Source organism: Scomber scombrus, chromosome 10 (assembly GCF_963691925.1).
Source record: "Scomber scombrus chromosome 10, fScoSco1.1, whole genome shotgun sequence".
Classification (NCBI taxonomy): Eukaryota; Metazoa; Chordata; class Actinopteri; order Scombriformes; family Scombridae; genus Scomber; species Scomber scombrus.
Window position 1 is genome coordinate 20,532,729 of NC_084979.1, and position 14,799 is coordinate 20,547,527.

At 39.3% G+C, this 14,799-nt stretch overlaps 1 protein-coding gene across 8 annotated transcripts in view; it reads left to right on the forward strand.

The window, feature by feature from the left end:
• LOC133988393 (membrane-associated guanylate kinase, WW and PDZ domain-containing protein 1-like) overlaps positions 1-14,799 on the forward strand; it is an 88,344-nt gene that overhangs the window by 36,876 nt on the left and 36,669 nt on the right. For all 8 annotated transcript variants that reach the window (XM_062428051.1, XM_062428053.1, XM_062428054.1 and 5 more), the window contains exon 3: positions 13,926-14,045. In XM_062428051.1, the coding sequence (XP_062284035.1) occupies positions 13,926-14,045 (120 nt within the window). The remainder of the gene's footprint in view (positions 1-13,925; positions 14,046-14,799) is intronic.

Below are 14,799 nucleotides of genomic sequence, written 5' to 3' on the forward strand. Positions count from 1 at the left end.
GTGGACAAAAAACCTGCCATCTTTTGTGCATTTTTACAAGATTTCCAGCTAAATGACGCCTCAGATTGAATGTGCTTGCCCACTATTAATTTTCAGCCCCCTCCCTCATTCTTGTCCCCCGTATTGAAAGGGGAGAGAGTAGGGAGGGAGCAGGGGGAACAGCAGGAGAATAGCGGCTGGGACTCAGCTGTGAGGAGTGTTGTGGCGCGAGCTGAAAGAATGGCCTGTTGTGTTGGGCAGTGGCAGTATTGTGTGTCTGGCCTCTCTCTCCCTCTGTCCTGTTCCTCTTTAATGGATAACTCCATCATCCTTTTATTCAAACAATCGCAGCAAGGAACCTGCTTTTCTTATTTAAAAAAACTCTTTGATGAAAAAAGCTAGCCTTTTCATAAAGGCAAAAACACTTTTTTTCATTTAACAAAAGAAGCCAAACATTCACAGTCGTCTAAACATAGGCAGTCGCACAAGAACTTTGCTTAAATAAAACAGTGTAAAGATGGCAAAAGTCAGAATTAAATCAAGAACTGTCTGATGAAAGAATGAGTGAATAATAATAATACAGATCTGACAAAAACGTTACCCCTTGGTACTTTCTTTGTTGTCAGTACTGTGCACTCCTAAAAGAAGTTTTGAGGTTTGATATCCAGTCCAACATAAAAGTGATACTTTTTTGTGATATTGCAAATATAGTTCACAGAAAATATTTTAGGAACTTTTTTAATACTGAGTTTTGGAAGCTTTTTTAAGTGTGTGGATGGTTATGTGTGTGTTTCGCTGTGAGAGGCAAGAAAAAAAACGAAATAACAGCTTCATCTCTTTGCGGCTGAATCCTCCCCAACCCCACGGTAGTTAATTGAACCTACTATAGCATGACGTGCTCTGAGCAGCACCCAGGCCCCTGATAGGATCTGGAGTGGGCCTGCTATTTGCTTAATCATTAATCTCAGGGCCTCCGCTACATTGATTCTCTCTCTGTTCTCCTTCATAAATCATTATGGGCCAACAATCCCTTTAATGGGGGGATGGAAGTGCTGATTGAACACAGCCGTGGCACTCAGGACTTAATACTCACCTTGGTGTCCAGGTCAGATAGTCCAGAGGAAACAGGTCCAGCACCTGTCCGTCTCTGTAGCTGTAGCCTTGTAGGCTTCAAGCATGAAGATGGAGTGATACATCCGTTAGTTAATATAAGTTCTGACCTTTTTTAAAACCTCAAATTGAAAACATATTCTGTATTAGTCCTATTAGCATCTTTTAAACGATCTGTCTCACTGACACCATAATGGTTGCAAATGGCCTTCTATCCATAGTTTGTGGTTGAGATGCTCCCATCATCTGACAAGCGTATTAAGGGACTACTTGTGTAGATGAGGCCTTAAAGTGCTGCCTCAATCAATGCCGCTCCGGTAATTGGCTTAGAGGCCCAGGAGAGTTCCCTGCTAACTCCCTGTGTGATTGTTTGCTTTCTCTGCCCCTTCTGTGCTCTGTCTGCTCTGAGATATGCACGTTACGTCTTCCCACGTCACCTCTCAGCCTCTGTTTTCATAACACACACTTCCCCGTCAACACCGAGCGTGTGTTTATCCTGGAAACACGTCCTAATTTATGCTGTAGCTATGGCTTTTTAACTCAAAATATAAAAGTTTTCAGAGAGCATTTCTTTATAAAGAAGCATTTCCCTGCACAGTTTGTACCCCCTAAATCTCACTCTCAGGTCAGTTGCTCGGTCTTGTGTGTCCCACCCCACCCCCCACCCCCCGCCATGCTCACACGTCCAACCAGCAGGGGTTAAAAACAGCAGATGTTTGGCTGAACCGGTGTGCGTGTCCCTCTATGTGTCTACGAGATGTGTGTATGTCTGTGTTAGACAATGGGTGGAAGCTCCCCAGACCATCAACAGCAGGAAGGCGATTGAGGGTATCAGATGTCATCAGAGTGCTGTCAGCCAACTGCCTATTGTTAATACAAAGGAGGACGTTTCTTCACCTGGATTTGTCTGTGTGTGTGTAAGTGATTGTTGTTACTGTGGTGGATTGCGCGAGCTCATTTTCTGTTTGTTGTTATTTCACAAACACAAAATATTTGCTTTCACTGGCGTTATTATGGTCATATGCAGTTTGTGTCCCAGGTGATGATTGGTGGCAGAGTAAAGATCTGAAGAGTGCAGGAGGTCGTGCGGGTGTGGTTGGAGGTATTCAGGTTATCTTGGCCTCAGGTGACAGCAAACTAAACTGAACCAGAGGTCAGGAAAGGCGGTCAGGAGAGAGGCTGCAGAGGATGTACGGATACATGTCACCTTTAGTCTCAATCTGCACTTACCTTGTTTGTTAGTTTATTTCCACAATACAAACAGAAAATATCAAATATAAAAAGTCAGAGAAAAATTCTAGTGGGTTAAAATACAAAAATCATACAGTAACAAAAGATGTGCCGAGTCAAAAAGCCGAGAGGCCCATTGTGACACTCCCCTTGAGAAGAAATCCTACACTTCAAACATTTTATTTCCACTTGGCAGGTTCTGCCTAACCGCAGCTTTCAGAAAAATTTGATACAATATTTTTGACTTTTGAGGCATGCAAAACTCATTCCTCCAAATTGCACGCAATAGCAGGTCAGTGATGTCAGTTTCAGGTGAAATAATAGTATGAAACACAGTCTACTGACTTCTTGTGTGTGAATCAGCTTAAGGTTGCTGTTAGTCTGTTAAGTAAATAGTCTGTAAAGTCAGTGTAAATAAATACAGTAGAGTTTGCTGTCGCTACTTTACCTGCAAAGTAGGTGCTCAACTAACAATGTTAACATGTAGGTTTTATCAACTGTCAAGATTCAAAATCCGTATCAGTTATGTTGATTTTATAAAATATGTATATAAACAAGGCTAAGAGTCTTTAGCCATACTAGTGACTCTGTACTTGGGCTCAGCACTGATTCAACATGCTAACAGTGACATTGCCAACGGGCTGATGTTTAGCAGGTGTTGTTTACCATTTTTACCATCTTAATTTAGTGTGTGTTTTCGTGTGTGATTTGCCAACTAAACACAAAGTGCAGCTGACTTTAATGGGAATTGATATGTTTAGCAGGCATTTGGCCATAAAGCAAAGTATTGGAAAAATAAAAAAAATTGACCTGATGATGGCACAGGAAAAGAGGAAAAGTCAGGACATCACCAAAATGTGTACAATTAGGGGCAACATGAATGTCTGCACCCACTTTCATGGCAGTCCATCCAATTTTAGAGATTTTCAACTTATACCCAGAAATGTTAACATCATGGCACTAAATGAAAAGTCAGGTGATGTTCAAAGTTGTGCAAAAGTTCATAGCAGACCATCAAATTGTTGTTGATGTATTTCAGTCTGGACCAAAATGGTGTACTGGCTGCCTGGCATTGTCATATAAAGCCACACCACCAGCATGGCTAAAAACAAAAGTTTGATTTCAACTGAAGACTGACTCATAAAATGTTATTTCAGATGCACTCATAATACATGCACTCTTTACTGTTAAAATAAGATAAAAATATGATCCTTCAGCCTTCTACTTGTGTTTGTACATGTAGATCTCTCTGGCAGGCTTGGGCCATTTTAAGACAATACAAACATTCACTCAGCTACATGAATGAAATATTTAGTCAGTCTCCACAGATAACAGCTTCCCTTTTAGTACAAGCTTGCACAGCTTGCGTCAGCCCAACAGAAAGGGCTGCAGTGCAGCTTCATTTCATGTGACACATTATTGCTATATTGGTATTTTTTCTTGTCATTTTGGGGGTGTTTATATTATCTCAGTATTTGTTACAATGAAATGCCAAATGAGCAGAGCATTATAAGAAGGAAAATATGAATTTGTGGCTGCCAAAACAGTCAAAGTTGAGCACTGTGCATTTTAAAAGATTCAGTAGCCAGATGGCCCAAGAATCTGCTTTCCTCTGAAGATAAAATGGCCTCTAAATGTTGTGTCACTAGTGCTGTAGCTCATGTTCACTGTGTACATTAGCTGTTATTCAAATATACTTGAAAAAGGGAAACTCTTCTAGATTCAAGTCAAAGTTAATAAAATGCTAATGAGATCAAGTTTAGGGTGTTTATTATTTACATGGCATGCTTTGCTTTAGCTGGAAGTGAGATTTTAATTGCAAAAATAATCAAAAACCTCTTCTTCCCTATATACCATTTAAAGCAGGTTTATATGTAATTTCACAATACAACTGCAGTACAAGGATCTCTGTTTTGTTCAGTTATCTAGTGAGAAAATTGATAAATCAATCAGCTACTGTCTTGTCTTGTGTTATGTCTTTACTGTTGGGACATTGTTGTTGTCATGTAGTTGCAAGAAGGCCAGCCAGCAATAAGGCCAACTCCTTCATTATGGCTGCTGTTTGCTTGTTCAAAAGCTCAGTGATAAAGGCCATCTCAGTCTTATCATTGCTGCTTTCTGTGGCACCTCACTGAGAGATGGCTCTACTATCCTGCACTTCACGTTGGTCTCTCTCTGTGATGTTAATCTTCGCATACATCCTATAAACTAGTTGGCCATGACAGAGCTGAAAGTGATGGATTTCTCCAGATTCCCAGATTACCAGTTCATATAAAAATGACCATCATGACTCAAATTCACAGAGCACCTTATGTACTGTAAGGTGATAACATTCTTCTAAGGTCTGCACCTCCAAGGTCTGTAATTAATGACTTAGGACAGCTTCAGATGCTCGTGCAGTTTATGATGCATGTTCAGTAGGAGGGAGTGAATGTCCCAGTATTAGGAGACAGGATGTGGGTCATAGCATGCACTCAAACAGGCCACTTCAGGGACACATGTCCCCTGCTCCGGAGCTTTTTATGAACTGCCAGTGAGGACAGAAACTGGCTACCACGACCTACTATTTATAGTCCACATTCTGAATAAACTGTATGTGTGTTTACACACTATCTCACTTCTATCTGTGTCTCTATCTATTTGTCTGATTGTGTGTTGCTCTGCCGTTATGGATGCTCATACCTGCAACCGTGTGTGTGTTTAAATGTTATTCTGCTGCATATCCAGAGCTGTATAGCTAAATCAAGCAGAAGTTACAATGAGGATGAAAAGTAAGCAGACATGTAACCCTATTATAGGTTATAGGTTTGACTCATGAAACAGCTCTTTTTGCCCTTCCACTTTCTATAAAGAGTGGGGCAATAACACAGACACCTTGAAATATAAAAAATACATACAATTTGATCTGAAGATTTTGAGGCCACAGAGTGAAATTAACACCTCGTTATTTGCCATTGCTATTGCATTGAATTGCATTATGTTGTACAGTTCATATTGTGTTCACACACGTTTTAAGGCTGCATGTAAGATTTTTTTGTTATCAATCTATCGACCTCTTAATTATTTCTTCATCGTTTGAAGATTCTATGAAATCTTGTTCTTGTCTTGTCCGACTAATATTCCAAAACCTTAAGATATTTAGAAAAACAGCAAATCCCTTCATGTAAGAAAAGCTGGAACCAGAAAATGTTTTGACATTTTTGTTTGAAAAATGACAAACGATTATTCAAATGTCATGTTGATTGACTAATCAATTAGATGTTGCATCTCTAAACTAAATGTTTGGCCATTTTACTTCTTAAAGGATCAAAAACTATCACTCAATTTTCAAAAAGGTTGTTCATTAAATTTACTGTCCAACAAACTAAATCAATTAATTAATAATCACTCGTTTCAGCACTGCATTGCACAGGGAGAGCTTCAGGTTATGCAGCAGCACAGTGACAGACATATAGAGACCATGTTGATGACATGACAGAAGCGATGACAGGCTTGCCTGGACACCTTTATCCTTTTAGCAGTGCTTAGATCAATACCTCTCTCTCACACACACACATACAGACATGCATTCATGGTCACATCCAGCTTCATCCTTGTGAAAAAGAGAGCAAGATGCTACTCACTCAATAACACGATTCCCAGACAAGATGAAAGTGGAGATGTGAGGAGAAGGACCACAGAGAGTGTGCTGCACAACGAGCCGGAGGTGCTATATTTGTGTGTTTGCCTTCTCGGTGGTGTGACGGTTGTTTGACAGACAGCGAGAGGTGAGAATAAAGGAGAAAGCTGTTTGTTGAGCCAGGGATTTCACGTGCCCATTAGGTGATTGTTTTTTTTTTCCTCTATTGTGTGTGTCGTGTTGTCGTCTTTCCTCTTTCTCTCCCTCTCTCTCCTCTCCGTTGTCCCACCTTCTGGCAGATGCCCCCTGTTACTACACCCCTGCACACTACCTCCCTTGTTCCCTCTGTGAGAACAAACTGGAGCTGCTAATGGATGTAGTTGTTAAGAGAAGGAATGATAATAATTGGATGTTGTGTGTTTGGTTCCCCAACCCTCCAAAACAGAAGAAACATCCATGTTGTTACAGATGTCTCATCACTCCTATTGGCTACTGATGTGTCCAACCACTTAATCTAACAATATTTAAGCAGGAAGACAGGAGTAGAAAAAATTTACTTTTTTGTAGTGACATGAAGATGAAAGGAGAGGAATTAATGTTGAAGCACAGAATGAACAAAAATACAAACAAGAAATCAAGAGACACACTTTGCTAATAAATTAAGCTGAGCAGACAGTAAGAATTCTATGTGTTCATCACGCAATAAAAAGTAAATAAAACTTCATTCAGCTTTGGTTAATGCTGGTGATTTTTTTTTCCTTTTTTAAAGATATATCATGGATGCATTCTAACTGTCTTGCAGCATTGCCTCTGTGGCAGGCTAATACAACCAGATGTTGCAGCATGATGTCTGATGGTAGACAACATTTTTCATCAAGTCATGGTATATATTGGCCTATTGCCAAACCCTGTACAGCAGAAATGAACTATAATAGTTTGGCGACTTACTGTTTTTTTTAGACATGACAGAATCAGGTTGCAAATTCGTAAAACCTTTTTTTTTTTTTTAAAGAAAACTTGTGAGCTACAAGTCAAACATTAATGCAGGTTGGACTCTTTTCACAAAAAACACAGTATCACACGACTATATTAATCAACAGTTAATTGCATCTTATTTTACACACAATTTAGTAAATTCTTGCTGTCATATCTATATAGCATTTAAAATTGTTTTAACCACACTAGTAACTTGACTCCAGGGGTGGCATGTCAGCTGGTTGGTCCACCACTTTGATACTGACAGCAATATCTCAACAACTACTGAATGGATTGAAATGAAATTTGGTACTGATATACATGTTCTCTTATCCTCATCACTTTCAGTTTGTCCAATACTTTGGTTGATGGCCAAATACCTGAAAAAAATAACATTTAGCCTCCACTGCACTTTGTGTTCTGTGTCTATTAGCAAATGTCAGCATGCTAACATGCTAAGCTAAGATGGTGAACATGATAAACTTTCTATCTGCTAGACTTAAGCATGGTAGCAGTCGTCATTGTGATCACGTTAGTTCATGTTAGATCATGCTGACCTTAGCATTTAGCACAAAGCACCGCCATGACTGTGCAGCCTCCCATAGCTGCTAGCACAGCTGCAGGCTATTAGTCCTGTTTTTGAAGAAGGGTCTCGGCTAATACACTTGTTGCAAGCTGTTGCATATAAGTAGAACTCACATTCATCCATCTGCTGCTACCAAAGTGTATTATTTTCAACACAGTGTGTGAACTCTGCCAAAATATCCTTGAAAAATTCATTTATGGTGATAATTTTCTTCTCTGGTGGCAATAAGACACATTGTTCAAATTGCAATAATCAGAGTGTTGAACACACTCTCACATGAAATTATTTGCTGGTGTTATGTTCTGTTAGGATACAATTGATTAATTTCCTGTTAGTTTGTGCGTAGTAACAGAAGAAGCAGTTCATCTTAGTTACAGCATGCAGTTAGATTTTGACTATTTCTCTTTCAAGCAGCCCTCAGTGTAGCTGTTGTTTTCATTTTGCACACTAAAAGCCCTGGATTGCCTCTTTGTTGTTCAAACTGGTACAGTTAATTGATTACTTCAGCTTACTGTCCTCTTTCATTCACATTTATCTTTTCCTATAAATTAGTTATTGTGGTACAGAAGACATTTGTAAACCTCCATCCTAAAAAGTAACTAGTTCAACAGGATGCAACATCTTTCTAACTGTAACTATAGCAACATCCTCCTGTTTCCAGATTTTATACTAAGCTAAGCTAACCATCACCCGGCAGTATCTTCATATTGAGCATACAAACATTGTTATTTTGTAATAAATAAGAATATTTGTATGTTCTATCAACACTGATTATTGATCTTTCAGTAATTATTGTTGTCTTAATGGTGTGAGACATCCATAAACCTTGATAATCAGTAATTACTCAGCAAATGTCGTTACTGCTAAACAGAGAAGTTGTGCACAGTAAATATTCTCCTTGATAGTAAAACTGCTTTCATCAGGTTTTACCAAATGCAGTACTGTTGTGATAATTTGGTGGACTTAAGGCAAATGCTTGAACCAGCAGTAAATGCATGCGCTCTCAGCTGTGAGTCCATGGGGCAACCCCAGCCTGGGTAAGATTAGTATGTTTGTGTTACTATAATGTGCATAAAGCTCCTCTATTTGTTAAAAACGTCATAAAAACATGCAAGAGCCTATCACTGTACACTACACGTTTGCTTTGCATATTGTTAGTGTTCTTAATGCATGACACACACAATACATTGGAAAATTTGGCAAATGTTAGTCATTTACATGAATTGTCTTTATGTCTCCCAAATTACAGCACAGTGGCACTGAAAATGTAAAAAAGAAAAAGAAAAAAAAGAAGAAGAATATCAATACACTGGAACACCAGGTGAAGTCTGAGCAAACAAAATCTGTAATAATGAAAGTAGGGTTGTTTTTTTGTCTTACCGTGGTGAAAAAAGCAACATATGTAGCTACCTGGATAGCTGAGTCTGGGTTAGTGTCACGCAGCAGTGTCTTAGTAAAGATGAAGGCACAACAATTTGTCATTTCTCTCCGGGAGGTTAGAAGCAATCTTGGGTACTCTAGTTTATTGTCAATGGAGCAGACATTGGCTAGAAAGATTGACAGGAGAGCTGGTTGACTGGGGTTAACCTAGCTTGGATGTCAGTTCACTTGCTATGCTTCCACTTCCTTGCACACTGCTTTCGGCATCTCCCTAGGTGGTCGTTCTCATGGGGTGATGCTGAGGTCTCGTGGCCTGGTTCCTGGAGCAAGCCGAGGAAACACAGATTCTCCAACGTATTATGTAGCCTCCCACATCCCCACTATTTTACCATATATCACACAGTATGTGGAAGTACATTAGCACATTATATGACAGTTGTAGTTGACATTTAAGAAAAACAATGCAGTGATGACGGTAATGAGCTCAACCCCACCGTAGGCATCACATGACAGCGGTATTGCGGTAATTGTAACAGCACCAAAAGAAACATAATTAAATACACAGATTTGTTTCAGCCACTGAAAACTGCTCATAGTACTATCCACCCATAGAATAAGGTGAGCATGTTTTCAGATTTTGTTCAATTAGCTTCTTACTGTGATCATTGGGCTCTGCCACAGTTATCATAAGAAATATTTCTGTATTTCCTCACTGGGGGACTTACTCTTGGGGGACCGGTGCCGAAAGGGTCAGTTTTGATGAAATCCTGTGTTTTCATTAATGGCACAGACAAATGTATTTTGTCAGTTAATTTGGAGGACTTCTTTTTAAATAAGTGATGAATTTGTCTCCTTTCCTTTAGTGATCAGTCATTCCCACTGACACCATTGAACTTGAACCCTAGTGTGCAAAAGTGTCTTTTCATGACTATGTTTGAAGCCTGCAGAAGAAGGGCCGGGCCTGTCATATTTGATTTTTTTCAAAAAGCAACACAAAGTTGACATCATAGATGTTAATTTCACCACAGTTCAAAGAAACATCACAGTTCAGTCAGCCAAAAGATCTCTCAGTTGTGATCGTAATTATTTTTAGAAATATATGATGTTGGCTTAACAGAGCTTTTAATTTTGTTCTCTGTCATGTGTAACACTGGGAAAACCACAGAATTAGAAATGCAGAGAGTGGACAGATATAATGTAAAAAATCTAATGCAAAAGACTTGCAATCAAGCTTATAATGTTTAGAGATATTGCTTTAGCTCTAAAGTTATTTCTGAGCAATAGTTTGTTTTGTTGTCTTTATATTGAATTACATTTATTTTACAGGAGTTACTGATATTATGGCCATCTTGTATACCCAACTTTTATGAAATCTCTATATGGATTTTTCCACCAAGTTCAAGACAAAAATGAATACGCCAACATTTTTGTACAGTCTCATATGCTGTCTGGATGAATAAGAGCCCAACTTGTCTTTTGAACAAAGATTACTTTCTGCTGTGTTTGGTGATATTTCAAAACCAAAGATATTTCAAAATGTGCTTGTGTTACATTTTTCCATTCATTTGTGCACTGGCTGGTTTCTCACAGTGAAAGAATGAGCCCATTGATGACTGTCAGTGTTAGTTCATCAGAGCTGGGGTCAGGGCTGAGTATGGCCCAGTCATTGTTTCTCTGGCCAGAGAAAATAGAGACAATCCACAGTGATAGTACGGAGACGAGCCTGACCTCGCTGTTTCTGTCACACACTGAGAGCATTCAGACTCTCTCTGCTCAGCTCTGAGCTGCTGCGTATTGAACAGGAATTATCTGCCAACCTTGACAGTGTAGTTAATGATTCAGACCAAATGGCCTTTTTTTAACAGCACATCACTGGTTCTCTTGCAACAATAAAAGCTAGGATCCACATAAAATGACTATTTTGGTGAATAATGAGTGAAAGTTATTAATACAAGCAAAAATTCCTAACATTCTCTAGTTTCAATTTCTCATTGTGAGGATGTGTTACTTTTCTTATGTCTTATGTGCTTATAAGCACTTAGAGTTTCAGACTGTCAGTCAGACCAAAAATAAATTGTAGGGCATCAACTCAGGCATCATGAATTAGTTATGGACCTTTAATTTAAGTATATTCTGACATTATATAGATTAAATGATTAATCTAGAAGATAACTGGCGATTAATTGATAAGGAAAGTATTTGTTAGTTGCAACCCTACCAGTAATAGTACAATATGCATTACTTTACATTGTCATGTCAAGCTAATTTGTGTATCTGCAAAGGTTTTCATACAGTATGGCCTCACAGATCTTACCAGGTCATTGAGTTGAACCCATAACTGTCATCTCCTTGACATCTTCTGCTTGTTTGTTCATAATACACTGCTGGGCTGGCTGTCAGTGACTTTGCTGCCCAGCTTTTAAGTACTTCAACTTTAAGCTACTAAGATATCCATATACTACATGATGAACAATAGTTGAAACATGGATTTAGAAGGAAAAATGTTGCTGTTAACATTGTTTCTTAGTCAAGTGACAGAAGAAGATAATTCTGTGTTTCTGCCTACCACAGGATGCCGTTTTACAAGTCTGATGTAGATTAAGATCATCTATCAATTATACAGTTTTTATTCCAAGACTAAATGGTTTTTAAGGCAAGTGTATAATTTGCTTTGACTGAAGAACTGCATTTGTTGCACCAGTGGCTCTCCAGCTGGACCTACTGTAACTCAGCCTCTCAGCAAAGTATTACAGTGGTTGAGTGTACAAGATTTGACTTCATTAAAAACGTCACAGTCTGGTTACAGTTCATTGATAATCAATTGTTGCTCCCAACGCAACAATATATAGGACATACTGGATTTAAATTTTAAAGATTTTACACAGAAGAAGCCTGCACTTCTACAGTATTTGTAGTCTTCTTCTGTGTTACATAACCAAAGCTCAGCTTAGTTTCATGAGCAAGTTGAATCATCAAACCACTGCAGAGTTGTTCTCTAACTGTAAAAAATGGACATGGCACCTCACCTAGCATCAAATAAAGGTTAGGTAAGTTAAGAATGTTTAGATACAATTGTTTTATACCAATCATGTGGTGACTTAACACATAACAGAAGCTCAAAGGTATGTTATATCGAGGCAGTGTTCAGTCTTCAATAATCTGTATTATAGGCACACCAGAATTAGTCATCCTGTCAGAGCGCTTCACTGTGGGGAATAGCCTGGAATAACAGCTCCACTCCCTGCATAGCAGACAGCGTCATTAGAGCACACTGAGCCTCAAAAACATCTCCCACCATGAGACCACCCAGTCCTATGACTCAAACTCCCAGACAACTTCACTTTCATCTCATTGTGATCCACTGAGGTGAATACAAAGCAGCGCTGTGCCTGTGTGGCGCTGATGTAAATGGTCAGTTAGATGATTTATCGTGTGTTTTAGTTTAATGTCAGGGATTTGTTTTGTCGCTTACACTCTGAGAGCCGTTAACTAAATTGTCTCTTCTTTTATCATTTCATCTTGAGTATCTTTTTTTTTTAATGGCAGGAAGAAAAGTGATAAAGAGCATCACTCTTTGTTTCGCAGTGCAGGTGCAGGACTGAGCAGTGTGCACTAAAGACTGGCTCATTATCAGGTGCTTGTGGGCTGGATATACCCTGAGGGATGGAGTGTGAGCTTTTATATTGGAGAGGCTGGGGTAAACACTTGAACAAAAGACAGCCTTGTCTCAAACATGAGCTTTCTCACCAGTCTTGATTAAAACTAAGTGATAATGTTAAAGTGGTTAAAGGTAACTGTAAACGTTTTGCTCTTACCTACTTTGGAAGAAAAAAATCGCTGAGAGGCATTGTGTCTCATCTACAGTGGTTCACAGAGATGGGTGTGAGGGTATTTATGTCTGTTTATATGCATGTATACATTCCTGTCCTGATCACAGATGGGTTACAACTTCCGTCAACCATCTGGCCTCTCATCATTACATCTCCTTTTTGTAAAGACAGAGACACAATAGCCACTGTCTCCATTGTCTAGTGTCAGCTTCCTCCTACAAAGTGTTCCTACTACAAAGTAAAAACACCACAGACCACTAATCATTAACTCCAGTAAAGGTTCAGACTCTGGGCAGTAAGGCAAGTGGGGGACATTTTTAATATTGGTTTGACCTTTTAACAGAATTTGAAACCATAGCATTAAATGAGAATCTAATCAGATTTTTTATCTGAAATTCAGTCAGAATGACATCAAATATCTGGCATTTGACTCGTGTTTTCTGATTTCACAACACAAAAGAAATTTGTCCTGATTTATATTGTCTCAGACTGAAAAGCCTTTATTGTGGTTCAGTCAAACCTAACAACAGCAAAGAATGCAGTAAGTGTTGCTCTTTAGCAGTGCCATCGTAACAGGAACAATTCACCTACAGTATAACAATCAATAAAAATTAAAGTATGTTGGCTCTCATGGTATTATGTCTGTGCATTTTTCGATGACAGACTCTTTAAGAAGAAATGAATGGACTGATAACAGTATCGGGACTCATGTACTGCTTTGGTTGACCTTTTTTTCCCTGACTTCCCATGAGGCCGTGAGATAGCTCGAGATACGAGCCTCAATTTAATTTCCTGACGTAATATTTGCAGCCACTCTTCAGCCATCGTGCTTCCAATCACCGTGCTGAATTATAATCACACCCTCTTGACTTCCAATTTCTGTCATTTCCTGCTTTAGAAAGTACACTCTATGACTGGTCATCACCTCAAAAATCTGACTGAATCTTGGGATGCATTTTAACTCCTAATGATAGGCTATCTGTGTGGTAGTTGTGAGAGGAGCATATTGAACATGATGTTGTTTTTTTTATTTTTTATTAATGTGTCATGCACCAGAAGTGCCCAGCCCAAGTGGGCTTACAAGACACCAAAAAAAGGAACAAATAATAGCAAATGAAAACCAGATAACAGACATTAGAGCAATTAAACATATAAACCACCATTTTAGATGGTTATTGGCAGCCACCTAAACTTTGTGTTTTTTTCATGTCCTTAGGTACCACCCGCCCCCCACGAGAAGGAGAGGTCCCAGGGGTGGATTACAACTTTCTGTCTGTGGAGGATTTCCTTGAACTTGAGGAGAGTGGCACACTACTGGAAATAGGAACGTATGACGGTGAGGATGATCATAATCATGACAATAACTGACACTCTCCGTGACTCATTGGAGCGCAGGTGTCCTGATTCACCACAGATACAGTGAGCATAGCAGCGATCAACATTTATTTTTCTCTACATGCAGTTGGGCTATAACACTGTGCACTCAGTTGATTCAGATTAGACTGTGCGTGATGGGAGTTGATGCATCCAGGAGACAGCAGGTCACTCCACATCTGCCCCTCTCACTCTGATTAGGACAGTGTTGTGCAGCGCTAAGTCTCATGCTGACAGAAACCTGTGTGTGTAAACATGCACGCACGTTTGTGTGTGTGCATTGTGTGTTTGTTTATGAGGCTGTGTGTTGTGCAGGGCTAAGTCTAACGTGTGTGTGTGTGTGTGTGTGTGTGCTCGTGTATATGTGCTCGTGTGTATGTGCTTGTGTTCATTGGGGTGGGAGAGAATGTTACGACATTAATCTGCTTGGCACTGGCTCTGCTCTGTGTTGGCACGTTTCTCTTTTTCATGCAGACAATGTCAAATACCTGTCCACAGGAGTCAGTGACCATCCAGATAAGTGGAGGAAGCCTGGATTACTGATTCATAACTAAACCTGGATTTTTATGGACATAAGATTACATATTTCATAATATCTAACTCCCTGTAATTTACCTCAAAACATTATGCTGGAGAGTTGTGCCTTTTTTATTTGATAGTAGCTGGTTTAGAGTTGACAGGAGATTACATGGAGCAACATCCCCGGTCAACGTCAA